Source organism: Staurois parvus, unplaced genomic scaffold (assembly GCF_062004578.1).
Source record: "Staurois parvus isolate SC_StPar_1 unplaced genomic scaffold, SC_StPar_1.0 ptg000151l, whole genome shotgun sequence".
Classification (NCBI taxonomy): Eukaryota; Metazoa; Chordata; class Amphibia; order Anura; family Ranidae; genus Staurois; species Staurois parvus.
This window is the reverse complement of record NW_028317947.1, coordinates 1,602,013-1,621,468: the sequence shown is the minus strand read 5'-3', so window position 1 is coordinate 1,621,468 and position 19,456 is coordinate 1,602,013. Positions and strand designations below refer to the sequence as shown.

Genomic DNA, 19,456 nt, shown 5'->3' with positions numbered 1-19,456 from the left:
CCATTGGCTGAACGCGCATGGCGGGCAGGCTAGGCTGTGAGTGTATTGGCGGTTCGTGGAGGCCCGAACGCGGCCCGCTCCAGCAAACCATGACCGGCAAAACCGGCCTCACAGCGCGCCCGCCTTCCCGCACGTATCCCGCATTCCTCACCTGGTTCTCGATGGCCGCCTGCTCCAGAAACTTCTGTGCCGCTTCCAGCTCATTGCGGTCTGTGGAAGAGACAACACGTCAGCCCGCACAGGTAAGCACAACTCCCCGCCGGGTGTTCCAGTGACAGCCGGCTACCTTCTCCTCATGTCACCCACCGCCCCGGACTACCCTCCCCCCAACACAGGCTTCTCTCCACCTCACCTGGAGAGACGGTCTTCTCGAGGATGGTGATGAGCTCCATGTTGGCGGTGCCGGGTCACTGCTCGGGCGGTGCCGGGCGGGCTGCCGGAGGAAGGGAGGGAGCGTGGCGCGGAAGGATCCGAGCGCTCAGTGCAAGAGGGGGAGGAGCTTCGCCGCGCACTGATATCAGCCGGACCTCGCTCAACGCACGGAGCGCTGATTGGTCGGGAGCACGCTACGGCGCCAGTCACGGCGGCGGAGGATTGTGGGAGGGGAAGGGCGGAGCCTAAGGGCGGATGAGGCAGTGGGCGTCGCCGCAGTGGGGTCATACAGCATGTGCTGTGAGGAGAGAGGAAAAAAGGCGGCGAGCCTGTCAGGAAATGTGTTGTGTGCCAGTCTAATGACACCGAGAGAAAGACACATTCTATGTACTTCATACATAAACGCGGCTGTTCTATACACTAATTATAAATAAAGTTTATTCTGGTGTTTGCACCCAGTCACACGTGTGCGAAAATCCCATATATATTTTCTTGAAGGCTAGGTTGCGTTTGAACCATTTCTGCATTGCGTTTTTGCCGCGTTTTGCATCTTTTAAATTTTTCTTGTTGCTGGGCAGATTTAAAACGCATAAAAAACCCAGCAAAAACGCACTACATGCGTTTCTTCAGCGTTTTCATTGAAGTCTATAGAACCGAAAAAGCAACTTTTTGCATTCAAAAAAGTCCCTGACCCTTTCCAAAAAACGCACAGAGTGAAAACGCAGAGATGTGAACATGTCCCATAGGAAATCATGTTCAATGGACTGTAGTGCGTTTCTGCAGAACGCTGCGGAAAACTCTTAGGTGTGAACCTGGGGTTAGGCCTCATTCACACCTGCACATCTTTTTTTTTTCAAGCAACAGTATAAAGCAGCCCATTCATTTAAATGCGCAAAAAATGCGCCACAGTAGCTATGGAACCTTTTTTCGGCAGTTAGCTCTCGCGTTTTGATGTGACTATTACACACGTTTGGTTCGCCATTAACCTCCCTGGTGGTATTCCCGAGTGTAGCTCGGGGTAAAGTTTCAGTACCACAAGCGGTAATCCCGAGCTACACTCGGGCTTACCATGTGGCGCTGCTCCGCGATCCCTCGGTCACTTACCTTGTCCTGCGCTCCCGCGATGTCCCTCCTGCAGTGTCCCCGGCAATGTAATCCGGCCGATGCCGGCATCTGTTATCTGGCTTCCGTTCTCTGCGAGCGTCGGGACGTACGGGGGACGGAACGGCGGGAAATCTGAAAATGACAAAAAGTGACATTCACAAAAATCACATAGTAAAACATTACTGTATCAAACCATTTCACGTACATTTTGTCCCTACTGCTTTGTCCTGTGCCCTGCCTGCATTTGTACCGTTCTTTCTGCCTGGAAACTGAGAAACGTCCGTGGCGTCCAAAAAGCGTCCCTTTAGGTCAAAAGCGGTTTTAGACCAGCTAGAGAACAGCGATAGTAAATTAGAACTACTTGCAGAATTGAGTGATAATAATTCGTGGGGGAAATTCGTCATCTGACACTGAAAACGATTTTGCGACTTTGCTCAGCAATGTGCAAACTTGGCGCTATATTTCAAATTTCAGTGTTTTTGGTTTGATTATATTATTGAATTAAATTTATTATTATTTTTTATGATTATTTATTATATTATAATTTATGGTTTCGTGTTTCAAATTTTATCATACCCGGGATGTTTACTAGACTCTTGTTCGGACAGATTTCAGGGAGTTATTCCTAAACATTACAGGCCTACAATAAAAAAAATACATATTTCCATGCAAAAAAATGTACCGCTTTGAGCACAGAAATATGGACATAATCATACCGCTAGGGAGGTTAAGCAATAATGGCACCACAACCCTAATTCGCTTTTTTTCCCTCACGTTTACAGGAACGCAGGCTGAAATGCGCATTTCTTCCTGTGTTCCTAGAACGCGAAGGTGCAGGGTTCACTCTGTAGTGTGTATGCTACATACAACCCACAGACAAAACGCACTGCTCTTTGGCAGGAACACCTGGATGGCATTCATTGTTAATAGCACTCCCATCCATTGGAAAACAGCGCATTTTTTGGGTGCGTGAAACCACGTGGTGCCGCAGCAACATACGGACTCGTTTTTTAGCCACTTACCCTCCAGAGGATTCACCCCCCTTCCTGACCAGGCCATTTTTTGTAGTACGGCGCTGCTTTACTTTAACAATTGCGCAGTCATGCAGCGCTGCACCCAAATTAAATTTACCTCCTTTTTTTCCCACAAATTGAGCTTTCTTTCAGTGGTATTTGATTGCCTGTGCATTTTGTATTTTTTGCGCTATAAAAAAAAAGCCCGACAATTTTGAGAAAAAAAACAATATTTTGGACTTTTTGCTATTAAACATGTCCAGTAAAAAAATTTAAAAAATCAAATTTCGTCATAAATTTAGGCCAAAATGTATTCTGCGACATGTCTTTGCTAAAAAATCCCAAAACGTATAAATTTATTGGTTTACGTGGAAGTTATAGCGTTTACAAATGGCGATATAGATACTTGGATTTTTTTTTTTTTACTAGTAATGGCGGCGATCAGCGACTTAGGCTCTATGCAGACGAGGCATTTTGATAACGCTGGTAACATTAGCTGTGTAAAGTCACGTTAAAAATGTGAGTTTTTCAGCGTTTTTGCATTAGCGTTTAGTGGCGTAATGCTACAGTTAGTAGTGTTTTCCTGCATTTCTTCGCGTTTGCAATTTTTTGTGGTTTCTTTAACCAAAAAATGTCTAAAAACAACGGTTTGCAGTGTTTTACCGCGTTTTTCAGTGTTAGAGAGTTTTTACAGCTAATAAACTCCTCTAGAAACCCACTAGTCCTTTTTTTTTTTCCAGCCAAAAAACGTTGATTCCAGTCTATGTATGCATGGACACATAGGATAACATGCTGGGGGGCTTACTGGCTGTAGAAAAAAAACGTAAAAAGCCAAAAACAGCCGCTGTAAAAACGTCCAGTGTGCAGGAGGACTTATAGCGGGACTGCGGCGGAAATTCTGACACTGGGTGGGAACTGACTTGGTGTCACTGGCATCCCCAGTGACACCAATAGAGTGATCAGTCCTAATAAAAAGCACTGACACTGTACTAACGACACAGGGCAGGAAGGGGTTAACATCTTGGGCGATCAAAGGGTTAACTGTGTGCTGGGTGTGTGTTTTACTGTGTAAGCACACTGATCTCTATGGCTCTGCTATGCCAGATTAAATTATCATTCTGGCCAATGAAATGAATTAACGCTGAAGAGTTTGATGCTTGTAAACGCGCCTACATGCTTGTAAAAGCGTTACATACAGTTGCAAGAAAAAGTATGTGAACCCCTTGGGATTACGTGGAGTTTTGCATGAATTGGGCATAAAATGTGCTCTGAACGTCATCTAAGTCACAACAATAGAAGAACACAGTCTGCTGAACATAATACTACACAAACATTAGATGTTCCCATGGTTTAATTGCACATAACATGTAAACATTCACAGTGCAGGGAGGAAAAAGTATGTGAGTCCCTAGCTTAATGACTTCTCCCAGAGCTAATTGGAGCCAGGAGTGAGCCAACCTTGACTCCAATCAGTGTGATGATATTGGATGTGTTGCTGACAGCTGTCCTGCCCTTAAAAAACACACACCTGTTTTGGGTTTACTGGTTTCAAGAAGCACTCTCTGATGTGAACCATGCCTCGCAGAAAAGAGCTCTCAGAAGACCTATGATCAAGAATTGTTGACTTGCATGAAGCTGGAAAGGGTTACAAAAGTATCTCCAAAAGCCTTGATGTTCATGTGTCCATGGTAAGACAGACTGTCCACAAATGGAGAAAGTTTAGCACTGTTGCTACTCTCCCTAGGCGTGGTCGTCCTGTAAAAATGACTACAAGAGCACAGCGCAGAATGCTGCATGAGGTAAAGAAGAATACCAGAGTGTCAGCTAAAGACCTACAGAAATCTCTGGCACATGCTAACATTTTTGTTGACACATCTACAATAAGGAAAACATTAAACAAGAATGGAGTACATGGGAGGACACCACGGAGGAAGCCATTGCTGTCCAAAAAGAATATTGCAGCACGTTTGAAGTTTGCAAAAGAGCACCTGGATGTTCCACAGCACTACTGGCAAAATATACTGTGGACAGATGAAACCAAGATTGAGTTGTTTGGGAAGAACACACAACACTATGTGTGGAGAAAAAAAGGCACAGCACACCAACATCAAAACCTCATCCCCACTGTGAAACATGGCGGAGGGAGCATCATGGTTTGGGGCTGCTTTGCTGCCTCAGGGCCTGGACGGATTGTTGTCATTGATGGGAAAATGAATTCCAGAGTTTATCAAGACATTTTGCAGGAAAACGTACGACCATCTGTCCGCCAACTGAAGCTCCGCAGAGGATGGGTGATGCAACAGGACAATGACCCAAAGCATACAAGTCATTCAACAAAACAATGGCTGCAACAGCACAGAATACGCCTTCTGGAGTGGCCCAGTCAGAGTCCTGACCTCAACCCGATTGAAATGCTGTGGCATGACCTTAAGAGAGCGATTCACACCAGACATCCCAAGAATATTTCTACACCAAAACAGTTTTGTGAAGAGGAGTGGTCCAAAATGACTCCAGATCGTTGTGCAGGTCTGATCTGCAACTACAGGAAACGTTTGGTTGAGGTTATTGCTGCCAAAGGAGGGTCAATCAGTTATTAAATCAAAGGTTCACATACTTTTTCCTCCCTGCACTGTGAATGTTTACATGTTATGTGCAATTAAACCATGGCAACATCTAATGTTTGTGTAGTATTATGTTCAGCAGACTGTGTTCTTCTATTGTTGTGACTTAGATGACGTTCAGAGCACATTTTATGCCCAATTCATGCAAAACTCCACGTAATCCCAAGGGGTTCACATACTTTTTCTTGCAACTGTACTTTTACAAGCTTCCAGCGTTTTTTTCTGCTGCAAGGAGGACAGCTTCTAGGAGAATTTTTTTTACGTCATGTGTGCTGTAAATTTTTTTTATTTTATTTTTATTTTTTTTATGCTTTCCTGCTTAGGGGAGAATTACATATACAGTTGCCCACAGTCTTCTGAGATACCCACGTCACACATCTCAGGAGGCCGCAGGGTATTCTGCATGTGCAGGGGAGGCTGTCTGTTTGTGATTTTTGCATTTGGCCCCCCTGATGACACAGCACATGCACATTGTTAGGCACCTGGTAGAGGCCGAGCTTATGAAAGGGCTTTCCCCTCCCTTTGTCCTGTTTTTCCCCCCCAGAGGTTGATGACATGATATGACAGGACACGCGTGCCTATGGTGAGTCCTGGCCAGAAGATGCAAACAGGGACTCGTGCAAGATGTTGTCAAAGGAACCTGTGGATGCAGGAGACAGAACCATGGTCAGGCAAGCAGAAGCTGGCAACAACCAGACAGCAGAGATACAGATTCAGAAAACAGAGGCAGAAATGGAAGCCAAGTCCAGGTCCATATCACACAAACAGGTATGGTACAAATCGATAAACAAGCGGCAAAGCCAGAGGACAGGTAACAGAATGAACAAGATTAGGCAAAGTTAGAGGGCGAACTGGGTAAAGCACAGAAGAATCAACAACCTGGGTCTGGTCACAGGTGAAAGGAGTTAAAGACCATTCAGCAATTGTCTTGAGCTCTGCAATGCTTTGAATAGGCCACTGGGCACCAAAGGTAAAGCCGGCATGCACATTAAAGTGTTACTAAACCGAGGACCCTGCATTCACTATATCCAGTCTCCCACAATACACAGAACATGGAACTGCAATTATTTTAGTAAATATAAACTGCTAAATACCTTTTTTCATCAGCAGTTAGAGCAATCCTGTGACTTCAGCTGAGCACAGGTTAAAGCTTGTAGGAGGAGTTTTCTCTCTGCTCTAGGAGGATGCAAAACACCTGACTTCTATTTGGGCAGTGCTGATTGGCCCTGTGCTGATGACATGCACTCTTCCAAGAAAAAAAAAACCTCTAGCAATACACACTAAACTGAGCATGCACAGAAGGGATACAGGTTCAGTCTCTCTTATCAGCGTGGACATTTGAACAAGAGGAGGGGCAGAGAAGACAGGATCAAACAGCCTTTCTACACAATGCAGAGGATTAACCCCTTAGGTTCCACAGCGAGTATAGCAAGCATGCTTTACTGCATATACAGACTTCCACGTTCCCTATTGCATATACAGACTGATTTTACTGTTGTGGGTTTAGTAACACTTTAACATATGTACATTTCCATCAGTCTCTGCCCTCAAGGAGATACAATTTTAAATGGAATGCTATTTTTTATCTATTTTTAATATTCAAAGCAAAATCACCCATCCATCCATGTCTCCATGCTTTATTTGGTTGAGAAATCACTTTACCACTAGCCTACAGGACACTTATACCCCCTTCCTGCCCAGGCCAGTTTTCAGCTTTCAGCGCTGTCACACTTTGAATGACTTTAAATCACAGTGAGTATAACAAGCATGCTTTACTGCATATATAGACTGATTACTGTTGTGGATTTAGTAACACTTTAATGCTCATGCCAGCATGTATTTTTTTTTTAATGGCTTGTATTTTTTTTTAAAGCATACAAGGCATTCTCCGATTGGATGAGGTGTAAACAAAGGGGGCAGCGATGTCACATTGTCCACCTCATCCAATCAGAATGCTTCTTGTGTTCACTGAAAAAAACAAAAACGAAGCGTTCTGTGAATGATGGAAGCAACTACTGGTGGTCAGTGTGCAGAGGGGAAGCCACTCTTCACGGGACCCAAAAGATCTTGGCTATCGCTGTAGTAGTGCAGACTACTACTGTGCAGCGATTGTTAGCTTCTCCAATGGCCCCAGCAGCATCTTTGTAATTATACAATTAGGATCATACCTGCAGTTTAGCTTGAGGTGTGAATGGGCTCACATAGGTAGGAAGCCTATCAACTATGTATGGCTGTTGATGCCTTCATTTTCAGAGATTTCATTTTCTAGTAAGCTGAGGAAGGATTAGAACCTCTGTCAAGATTTTATTGCTGTTTGAAGGAGTACTAACGTCACTTCCCTCGGCAGCACTGGTGCTTAGTTTTGAAACCTATGCTTCTGTGTTGGCAGTTACACGTGCAGAGTGGTTTTGGTAATGCATTTCTATAGGAAGAAATACACTACAGCTGTGGCTCCTGGGCACCGAAACAGACACATTTTACATTGTACGCCCACACACTGCTCTTTATGGCTATGTGCAAGAGGCCCTAATCCACGTCACTCACACAGATTAGCTTCACATTTCATGTTGCAACACACACCACCTTACTCAGGTTGACATCTCTGCTTCCCGTCCAGGTGTCACATTGGTCTCACCGTACATATGGTCCCTCCATGAGATTAAACTGATCAAACTGAGTAAAAACTGCAAACCAGAGACCCTTCTTTTGTTTGATTTAGAGATCTCTTTGTCAATTTCGACTCTGAGGTGTCATTCAGCCACAGCGGAACTTTGACGATGGCTTCTGATTGCTCAAAAAATATCTGTATATGCGCTGGAACAGTGTTTCTCAACCTTTTTTCAGTCAACGCACTCTTTAAAATTATGGACAGTCTTGAGGCACCCTTTAAAATTATGGACAGTCCCGAGGCACCCTTTAAAATTATGGACAGTCCCGAGGCACCCTTTAAAATTATGGACAGTCTTGAGCTGGGGCGGACTAACCATTTGGAAACTCGGGCACTGCCCGAGGGCCCGGGGTCAGTAGAGGGCCCCATGAGATGCCCCTGGTACCTTTTTCATAGGCTTTTTTGAGTTTGGGCAAGGACACCGGGGCCCCATGATCCCCTATTGCCCGGAGGCCCCATGAGTTGTCAGTCCGCCCCTGGTCTTGAGACACCCCATCCTAAAATATGAAAAACTCTTGTAATAGTTTTATATACCACAGCAACCTCCACACATGTAGGACACCCAACATTAGCGGTGATTTATTCTTACAAAGCAAGTATACTTTTGCACACTGGTACTGACTAGTATTCCAATGTTTCTCTTCTCCCTCAGTTTTTCACCATCACTGAGCTAATGTGACCTCAGCAATGATGGAAAGGGGTGGGGGAGGGTCAAACTAGAATGCTGTGCAGGCAGCTGACATCCTCCTTATCAACTGACGATGTCATTGGTTGTCAGGACGCCGGCGACTAGAAGGTCATAATGGTGCACAATGAAAACCTGTGACTTTGTGTAACTAAGAGGCAGGCCTGTTCCACCCATTGGCTTGTATACAAGTTTTGGGCAATTTTTATACATTTTGCCAAGGCACCCCTGAAGAAACCAAGGCATCCTGGTTGAGAAAGGCTGCGCTGGAAAAGCAATTGTAATACAGACATATAATAATTGTTTATAATTGTTTATCACATTCATCTATGCATTTTCAATCATATTTGGTCTAAAGTTGTGAGTGTGGTGCCCCAGGGCTCTGTCCTGGGACCAATTCTGTTTAATTTGTTCATAAATGATATAGAGGTTGGAATAAATAATTAAATCTCGGTGTTTGCTGATGACACAATACTAAGCAGGGCAATACCTTCACAACAGTATAGAGCAACTTTACAAGTAGACCTCAATAAAATAGAGGGGTAGGCAGCTATATGGCAAATGAGGTTTAACATTGAAAATTGTAAAGTAATGCACTAGGGAGCTAAAAATTTGCTTGCAAGTTAGTCGGTTGGTGGAGAATCTCTGGGGGAATCAAGAATGGAAAAGGACCTGGATCACGGGCTCAGCAATGGCATGCAATGCTAAACTGCTGCAAGCAAGGCTAGCAGACTACTAGCATACATTAAAAAGAGTATTTACTCAAGAGATAAAACTATAATTCCACCACTTTACAAAAACTTGGGATCTACCACATCTTGAGTATGCTGTCAAGTTTTGGTCACCAATCGTCTAGAAGAACCTGCGTGAACTTGAGAGCATCCAGCGAAGAACAACAAAGCTAATAAGGGGGTTGGAAGACCTCAATTATGAGGAACAGCTACAAAAATTAAATGTATTCTCCCTGGAGTAGAGGTGCTTAAGAGTGGTTTTGATTATGATATACAAATTTCTAAATGGTGAATTAAGAGAAAGCTTTAACCTAAGATCTCTAAAGAAGACACAAGGCCACATGAAGCTGGATGAGAAGCGGTTCAATGTCAAACTTCGTAAAGGGTTCTTTACTATGAGAGCGGTAAGGATGTAGAGCTCCCTTCCACAGTTGGTGGTGTCAGTGGAGAGTGTAGATAAATTCATAAAAAAACTTTAGATGTGTTTCTTAGTGAGCACAATGTACAGGCATATGGAAAACAGTAGGGACATAAACATACACACCCAGGTTGACTAGTTGGCTCAAACTTTGTGGTCGCGGGTCTGAGGTGGTCTACATACAGCTGTCAGTTACTCAGAAAGGACACTCTTTAACAATCCACAGGGGTAATCCCTCAGAATGCATTACCTGGTTACACTCTGTGTAGCCACTTGCACTCTGGAGGTACCACCAAGAGACAGCCATTGCCATCAATCAGAGGAACTGACAGCTGTATGTGGACTATCTCAGCCCTGCTACTGGCCACGGCATGTGGGCTGCATCTGACTCTCCTTCTGGCCTGATATGCGCTGTTGACGTTGAAACACTGTGAATTGCCACTTTGCGTTTAACTTAATAAATGTAACTTTAATTTATTACCAGGGGCGGACTGATCATTTGGAAACTTGGGCACTGCCCGAGGGCCTGGGGTCAGTAGGGGGCCCCATGAGATGCCCCTGGTACCTTTTTCATAGGCTTTTTTGAATTTGGGCAAGGACACAGGGGCCCCATGATCCCCTATTGCCCAGGGGCCCCATGAGTTGTCAGTCCGCCCCTGTTTATTATACAAGATCTGCGTGCACTTGTTCATTTGCTATCTTGTGAAACAAAGGATGACATTGGGGTCAATTCACTAAGAGATAAATACCGCATTAATTAGTGAGTTAAAATAACTTGTGGTATTTATTTGAAAATCAGTCAATTCACTAAAAAACATGCGTTATTTACCGAATGCGTTAAATATTTATGTTTTGCAATATTTAGCACTTAAATTTTGCGTTATTTTGGTGTTTTTCAATTTTTTTTTTGGCAGGCTAACATTGCACCAGAATGCACACAGCAATACTGTGAAACTATGAAATCATTGTTGTGTGCTTTCATTCACAAAACGATGAAATGTTACAATTTGTTTTCATTCCTGAGCTCAGCGAACATTTTGTCACTGATACATTGTATACTTTTCACTTTCTGGCTAGTGCAGAGTTCCTCTATTTGTTATTTTGTACATTTCTAAAATATCGCCAACAGACACCTGGTGATAAATAACAAATGTGTGTGTTTTTTAACCACTTGCCCTCCAAAGGATTTATCCCCCTTCCTTCCTTCCCATTTTTTGCGATACAGCGCTGCGTTACTTTAACTGACAGTTGTGCGGTCATGCAATTTTGTACATAAATTAAATTTATGTCCTTTTTTCCCCACAAATAGAGCTTTCTTTCGGCGATACTTAATCACCTGTGCGCTTTTTATTTTTTTGCGCTATAACCTAAAAAAACTATTTTGAAAAAAAAACAGTATTTTTTTTCTTTTTGCTATTAAACATGTCCAATAAAAAAATTTTGAAAATCAAATTTCGTTATAAATTTAGGCCAAAATGTATTCTGCTACATGTCTTTGCTGAAAAAAATTCCAAAACATGTAAATTAACTGGTTTATGTGAAAGTTATAGCGTCTACAAATGGCGGTATATATTGTATACTGGAATTATATATATATTTTTTACTAGTAATGGTGGTGATTAGCGACTTATAGCAGGACAGCGGCGGGCTTTCTGACACTGGGGGGGAAATGACTAACTGTTACTAACATCCCCAGTGACACCATTACAGTGATCAGTGCTAATAAAAAGCACTGACACTGTACTAATGACACTGAACAGGAAGTGGTTCACATCTGGGGCGATCAAAGGGTTATCGTCACAATATTATAACAGAAAATAGCGAAAGCTTCCACCAAAGTGCACAGGTGTGAAAAAAGTTCAGTTCATTTCGAATATTCAAATATTAATTTCAGAAAACTTCATCCATCATCATTCTGAAACTAATATTTTAATATTTGAATGAACTGAACTTTTTTCACACCTGTGCACTTTGGTGAAAGCTTTCACTATTTTCTGTTATAATATTGTGGCGATACTTGTTTATCCAGTTTTCCTATTATTACTGAGCGCTGTTTATGAGGACAGATTTAATACTCATACATTTGTTTTGTTTTATTTTATTTCATTTGAAACAGCTGCTGTTAGAATCTATATGATCTGATTAACCAATTAATAATTGAGAGTTTGTTCATCTTTTCATATAAGCTTTTTGCAGCTTATATATATTTATATATTGTGTACTGTGTGTGTTTTACTAGGGAAACAAGCTGCTTTTATATTACTCTGCTATGCAGAGCAATACAAAAGCAGCCAGTTCTTGCTTACAGGGGAGAGATCTGTATTGTTTACATACAGACCTCTCCCCTGTTAGCTCCACCGACAGTCACCAAATCCCGGCCGGGATGCGGTGATTGACATCCCGAGGAGCCAATAGCGGCATGGTAGGGAACTACCCAGAAATACAAAATCACGTACATACGTGATTTTGCGCAACCCTGCTACCCTGTAGTCCCGCTTCTGCTATAGGGCAGTTGGGGAGCAGTTAATGAATTGACTTTAACCACTTCCATACCGGGCACTTTTACCCCCTTCCTGCCCAGGCCATTTTTCAGGTTTCAGCGCTCTCACACTTTGAATGACAATTGCGCGGTCATACAACATTGTACCCAAACTAAACTTTTATCATTTTCTTCACACAACTAGAGCTTTCCTTTGGTGGTATTTAATCACCGCTGGGGTTTTTATTTTTTGCTAAATTAACAAAAAATACCTAAAATTTTGAAAAAAAAACACGTTTTTCTTTCTTTCTGTTAGAAAAGTTTGCAAATAAATAATTGTTCTTCATAAATTTAGGCCAAGATGTATTCTGCTACATGTCTTTGGTGAAAATAACCCAAATTAGGATGTATTTTTTAGTTTGTAGGAAAGTTATAGAGTTCACAAACTATGGGATATATCTGAATATTGATCAATCCTGAAGTACTGACAGCCAATCTAATTTCTTGAGGCCCAAGAATGTCAGAACGGTACAGATATCCCCCAAATGACCCCTTTTTGCAAAGTAGACAGTCCGACGTACTTCATAAGAGGCATGGCGAGTTTTTTGAAGTTGTATTTTTTTGTCATAATTTTTCGGAAAATGAAAAAATTAAAAATATTTTCACTATTATTTTTTTACATACTGTCACCAGTGCAGTACAGCGTCATCATATAACTGGCATGGCGGTGATCAGGGACACTGACTGGTGAAAGTATGAAAAAAATATACAGTCAGGTTCATAAATATTGGGATATCGACACAATTCTGACATTTTTGGCTCTATACACCACCACAATGGATTTGAAATGAAACAAACAAGATGTGCTTTAACTGCTGTCAGCTTTAATTTGAGGGTATTTACATCCAAATCAGGTGAACGGTGTAGGAATTACAACAGTTTGCATATGTGCCTCCCACTTGTTAAGGGACCAAAAGTAATGGGACAATTGGCTTCTCATCTGTTCCATGGCCAGGTGTGTGTTATTCCCTCATTATCCCAATTACAATGAGCAGATAAAAGGTCCAGAGTTCATTTCAAGTGTGCTATTTGCATTTGGAATCTGTTGCTCTCAACTCTCAAGATGAGATCCAAAGAGCTGTCACTCTCAGTGAAGCAAGCCATCATTAGGCTGAAAAAACAAAAGAAACCCATCAGAGAGATAGCAAAAACATTAGGCGTGGCCAAAACAACTGTTTGGAACATTCTTAAAAAGAAGGAACGCACCGGTGAGCTCAGCAACACCAAAAGACCCGGAAGACCACAGAAAACAATTGTGGTGGATGACCAAAGAATTCTTTCCCTGGTGAAGAAAACTCCCTTCACAACAGTTGGCCAGATCAAGAACACTCTCCAGGAGGTAGGTGTATGTGTGTCAAAGTCAACAATCAAGAGAAGACTTCACCAGAGTGAATACAGAGGGTTCACCACAAGATGTAAACCATTGGTGAGCCTCAAAAACAGGAAGGCCAGATTAGAGTTTGCCAAACAACATCTAAACAAGCCTTCACAGTTCTGGGACAACATCCTATGGACAGATGAGACCGAGATCAACTTGTACCAGAGTGATGGGAAGAGAAGAGTATGGAGAAGGAAAGGAACTGCTCATGATCCTAAGCATACCACCTCATCAGTGAAGCATGGTGGTGGTAGTGTCATGGTGTGGGCATGTATGGCTGCCAATGGAACTGGTTCTCTTGTATTTATTGATGATGTGACTGCTGACAAAAGCAGCAGGATGAATTCTGAAGTGTTTCGGGCAATATTATCTGCTCATATTCAGCCAAATGCATCAGAACTCATTGGACGCCGCTTCACAGTGCAGATGGACAATGACCCAAAGCATACTGCAAAAGCAACCAAAGAGTTTTTTAAGGGAAAGAAGTGGAATGTTATGCAATGGCCAAGTCAATCACCTGACCTGAATCCGATTGAGCATGCATTTCACTTGCTGAAGACAAAACTGAAGGGAAAATGCCCCAAGAACAAGCAGGAACTGAAGACAGTTGCAGTAGAGGCCTGGCAGAGCATCACCAGGGATGAAACCCAGCGTCTGATGATGTCTATGTGTTCCAGACTTCAGGCTGTAATTGACTGCAAAGGATTTGCAACCAAGTATTAAAAAGTGAAAGTTTGATTTATGATTATTATTATGTCCCATTACTTTTGTTCCCTTAACAAGTGGGAGGCACATATGCAAACTGTTGTAATTCCTACACCGTTCACCTGATTTGGCTGTAAATACCCTCAAATTAAAGCTGACAGTCTGCAGTTAAAGCACATCTTGTTCGTTTCATTTCAAATCCATTGTGGTGGTGTATAGAGCCACAAATGTTAGAATTGTGTCCATGTCCCAATATTTATGGACCTGACTGTATATATAATTTGTTTTCATTTTTTTTTTTTTATTATTGTTAATTTTTTATTAAATTTTTTTTCTTTTTTTAAAGATTTTTTTTATATGTCACTATGACCAAAGTAGTATAATGTTACCATAGTAACATTGTACTACTTTGGGGAAGTGATCAGTATTTTTTTTTTTACACAATTTGCTTATAGCAAAGAATTACTTTGCTATAAGTAAGCATTTACCTGAATGACATCGATTCATTCAGGGTTTTTTTTTGTTTTTGTTTTTGTGCTTAGCTGTGATTTGGCCATGGCTAATCACATGACACAGCTGGGCTGTGATTGGCCCAGCTTGTGCATGTGATCGCTGTGACCATTCACAGCTAGCCACACTAGTATACAATGGATGGCATGAATGAAGCCATCCATTGTATACAACTGTCATGTGACCTGCTGTGATTGGTCACATGGTACTGGCAACGGGGCCAGTACTCAGATCTGTCATGGGCCGTGTCCGAGGTACACGGCCGGTGACAGATCGTGCCGCTGCGTGGCTCTGCAGGCTCTGCGCATGCCTGGGAGGACGCCATATGGCCATTTTTGCCAGCCGCCAAACGGCCATTGGCCGGGCGGCTAATGGTTAAAGATTTATCTAATTTTTTTTGCGGTATTTATCTCACTATTTTAACAAATGTGCAATATTTACCTCACAATTGATATTTTACTTTGATAAATTGACTCTTTTATTATCGCATGCGATATTTCTGAAAAATTAGTCACGTGACCTTCATATCGCATGCGGTAACTTTTAGTGAATTGACCCCATTGTTCATTAAAAACTAAAAAAAAGCCCATCCTTAAAGTGATTCTAAAGGTTTCTTTTTTTTTTTTTTTTGTAAAATAACAAACATGTCTATACTTACCTGCTGTGTGCTGTGGTCTTTCAAAACTCTCTTCTTCTCAAGTCCCCTGCAGGCCCTCCTGGCTCCTCCTTTCTGTCAGGGGCCCCCACAGCAAGCAGCTTGCTATGGGGGCACCCGCTGCTCCGTGTATTCATTCACACGGAGCCCCGGCTTGGCCGCACCCCCTCTCTCCTCATTGGCTGACTGGCCATGATTGACGGAGCCAATGGCTCCCGCCTGCTGTCTCAGCCAATGAGGAGGCAGAGACCTGGGACAGCTGAGGCTGCCGTGCACATCGCTGGATCAGGATGGGGCTCAGATAAGTATTGGGGGGGCTGGAGGCACTGCTGCACACAGAAGGTTTTTTACCTTCATGCATAGAATACATGAAGGTAAAAAACCTTGAGCCTTTACAACCACTTTAATGACTCTTTGCAGAATTATGAATGTGTTTGGACACCCTGGAACAATCATTATTTAACAAATGACTTTGAGCGCTCCTTATCAGCACTTTAAAAGAGAAGTATGGCCAAGCTTTTTTGTCCATACTTCTCCTGTGGGTCACAGAAGTGCACTTAGTTTTGCTATTGTCCGCTATCAGCTGAGGTCACAGAGCTGCTCCAGGCTCTGGAAGGATCCCAACTATATTGTCAGGATCTGTTCAGTTGCCTAGTTACACCTGTGTGTAATTTAATCTCAGTATAAATACAGCTGTTCTGTGAAGCCCTCAGAGGTTTGTTAGAGAACATGAGTGAACAAAACAGCATCATGAAGGCCAAGGAAAACACCAGACAGGTCGGGGATAAAGTTGTAGAGAAGTTTAAAGTAGGGTTAGGTTCTAAAAAAATATCCCAAGCTTTTTTTCTTTTTTTTTCCAAAAATATTTTTATTGGAAGAAAAGCAGGGTATACAGTGTACATACAAAAACGTATTACAGTCCGAACATAGACACCCCATGTAACATCCCGTATCCCAAGCTTTTAACATCTCGCGGAGCACTGTTCAATCCGTTACCCGAAAATGGAAAGAGTATGGCACAACTGCAAACCTACGAAGACATGGCCATCCACCTAAACTGATAGGCTGGGCAAGGAGAGTATTAATCAGAGAAGCAGCCAAGAGTCCCATGGAGGAGCTGCAGAGATCCACAGCTCAGGTGGGAGAATCTGTCCACAGGACAAATATTAGTCGTGCACTCCACAAATCTGGCCTTTATGGAAGAGTGGCAAGAAGAAAGCCATTGTTGAAAGAAAGCCATAAGAAGTCCTGTTTACAGTTTTCGAGGAGCCATGTGGGGGACACAGCAAACGTGGAAGAAGGTGCTCTGGTCAGATGAGACCAAAATTTTAAATTTTGGCCTAAAAGCAAAATGCTATGTGTGGCGGAAAACTAACACTGCACATCACCTTGAACACATCATCCCCACCGTGAAACGTGGTGGATCCACCATATGGGGATACATTTCTTTAGCAGGGATAGGGAAACTGGTCAGAGTTGATGGGAAGATGAATGGAGCCAAATACAGGGCAATCGTAAAAAAAAGGAAACCTGTTAGAGTCTGCAAAAGACGAGACTGGGGCGGAGGTTCACCATTTCAGCAGGACAAAGACCCTAAACATACTGCCAGAGCTACAATGGAATGGTTTAGATCAAAACATATTCATGTGTTAGAATGGCCCAGTCAAATTCCAGACCTAAATCCAATTGAGAATTGCTGTTCTCAGACGCTCTCCATCCAATCTGACAGAGCTTGAGCTATTTTGCAAAGAAAAATGGGCAAAAATGTCCCTCTCTAGATGTGCAAAGCTGGTAGAGACATCCCCAAAAAGACGTGCAGCTGTAATTTCAGATAAAGGTGGTTCTACAAAGTATTGACTCCATGGGGCTGAATACAAATACATGCCACACTTTTCACAGATTTATTTGTAAAAACCACTTATAATTTTTCTTCCACTTCACAATTATTTGCCACGTTGTTTTGGTCTATCACATAAAATCTCAATAAAATACATTTACATTTTTGGTTGTAACATGACAAAATGTGGAAAATTTCAAGGGATATGAATACTTTTTCAAGGCACTGTAATGCTGACCATAGACAGAGAAAATGAACACATCTCCCTTTCCTGAGACACACTGAGACTGCTGCTGCACTTGTGCATGTCACCCCTCTATAGACGTAGTATAATGCGTCTCAGAAGAAAGTACAATCAGAAAAGTCACCAAGATGCCAGGTGAAACATCTGTTTATGAAATATATTGCTTGTTTGCAACCATTTTTACCACCAAGTTGTACCCTTGAATAGTCCAAACAGTGGCTTGAAGTGACTCAAAACGTCAACCATCGTTTTTTTACATCAATCATTTTTAAATATTAACCCCTTCACGCCTAAGGGTAAAACAAATCCAAATGCCTAAGCACAATTTTGCAACGTTGACACGTGTTAGTAAAACCGTACATATCTTCACAACTACTTTGTACATCCAGGTGAATTATACCGCGTTTTTTTCAGGACAAATTGGGCTTTCATTTGGTGGTAAATGGTAATGGATATCTCCTGATTTTTTTTTATTATCAAAGGAAAACTGGCCCAAAACAGTAAAAAAATATATTTTTTTTATTTAGCTGTCTGTTTCTTGTTACTACCATAACCTACCACCAAAGAACAACCCAAAATAAATTCTCCAGCTCTTGACGATCGCAGCGATACCATATATGTGTATGTTATTTGTTGTTTGTACCCGTAGTGCAGCCCAGAAACAATAGTGCACGTTTTGTTTTTGTCTTTTTTTTTTCTAACCTAAACACACTGACATTGACACTGACACTGATACCATTTTTTTTTTAAATCCTTGACCTTTGACCATGACCTTGGTCCAAACAATAACCCTGGCACTGAACTAGATCAAACCTTGATCTAGGTATTTTTTCTTTATTTTTTAATATTTATTTATTTATCTTTTTATTTTTTACAACATTTTTTTTCTCTCTATGCCAGGCGTTAGAGAGATACAATGTATCTCTCTTCTCCATACATAGAGAGAGAAAAAAACAAGGGGGCCGGGCTGCACAGTTACTGATCACTGTGATAGCCAATCAGAGGTTATCACAGCGATCATGTGACCTGGAATCTGGAGTCCTGGGTCCCGATCATTAGAATGGGACCCAGGGCTCTCTGTGACACCACAGTCTTTGTACTGGGAGTGCGCAGTGCGGCGAGCTCCCAGCACGAAGACAGGTACGCAAATATGCGGCCCCATGGAAAAAAGCCCAGTTCTGTGAAGCCGCATATTTGTGTGACGTCGGCGTCAAGGGGTTAAGTATACCATGGCTCTGGTTTTCTTGTTTTCTTTTTTTTTTTAAAGTCTCTTACCATTTTTTTCAGGCCTATTTTTTGTCCTGTGCATACTTCCTACCTTCCACTGATGCACCTCACACCTACTATTGTAAAGTGAGCAGTGCTGTTATATCTAGGCTCATGCTCCTCTCTATGCGTACTACAAATCACGTGCAGTAGATGTGTAGTCCATCTCGGGGGCAAGTAGGAGAGGGTGGCTATGTTCACATATACATGGAGAACGAACGTAGCCACCCTAGAACAGGAAGTCTGAGAATCAGAAAAAAGCTTGCATTTGAGAGATGAAAGGAAGAGTGATAAAAGGTACATTCTAGATATATTTAAAAATATTACATTTCTTATTTGTTTTATTATGTAAACAAATTAGAGTTCAATGTCACTTTAAGGGTGGGAAGGGCTATTTCTAGCAAGAGCGATTTTGTTTCATATCTGATCTGTCAGATCAACAACATAACAGCAGCACAGTGGCTTAATGATTAACAGTTTTGCCTTGCAGTACATTAGATTCCTGTCTTTATTGGCCCTTGCGTGTGTGTGCGCACATGTGTTGCCAGGTACACATATCATTATGCCATTCAGGGACATTTACAGATGAGACTTTGGTTAATCCTTTTAACCCCTAGTGCCCAGTACTGGGAATGCTACATCACTTCCTGTGAGCAGAGTGGATTCAGTTTTTCTGACAGCAGATGATCTTGGGACTTGTAGTCCTGTAG

General features: G+C 42.2%; 1 protein-coding gene across 1 annotated transcript in view; it reads right to left on the bottom strand.

Annotated features, from left to right (window-relative positions):
- KPNB1 (karyopherin subunit beta 1) overlaps positions 1-507 on the bottom strand; it is a 56,515-nt gene extending 56,008 nt beyond the window's left edge. Inside the window, exons 1-2 of the mRNA XM_089674316.1 lie at positions 353-507; positions 152-210 (exon numbers count right to left, since the gene is read on the bottom strand). Coding sequence (XP_089530442.1) covers positions 152-210; positions 353-392 — 99 coding nt within the window. The 5' untranslated portion in view covers positions 393-507. The remainder of the gene's footprint in view (positions 1-151; positions 211-352) is intronic.
- Positions 508-19,456: the final 18,949 nt, after the last annotated feature.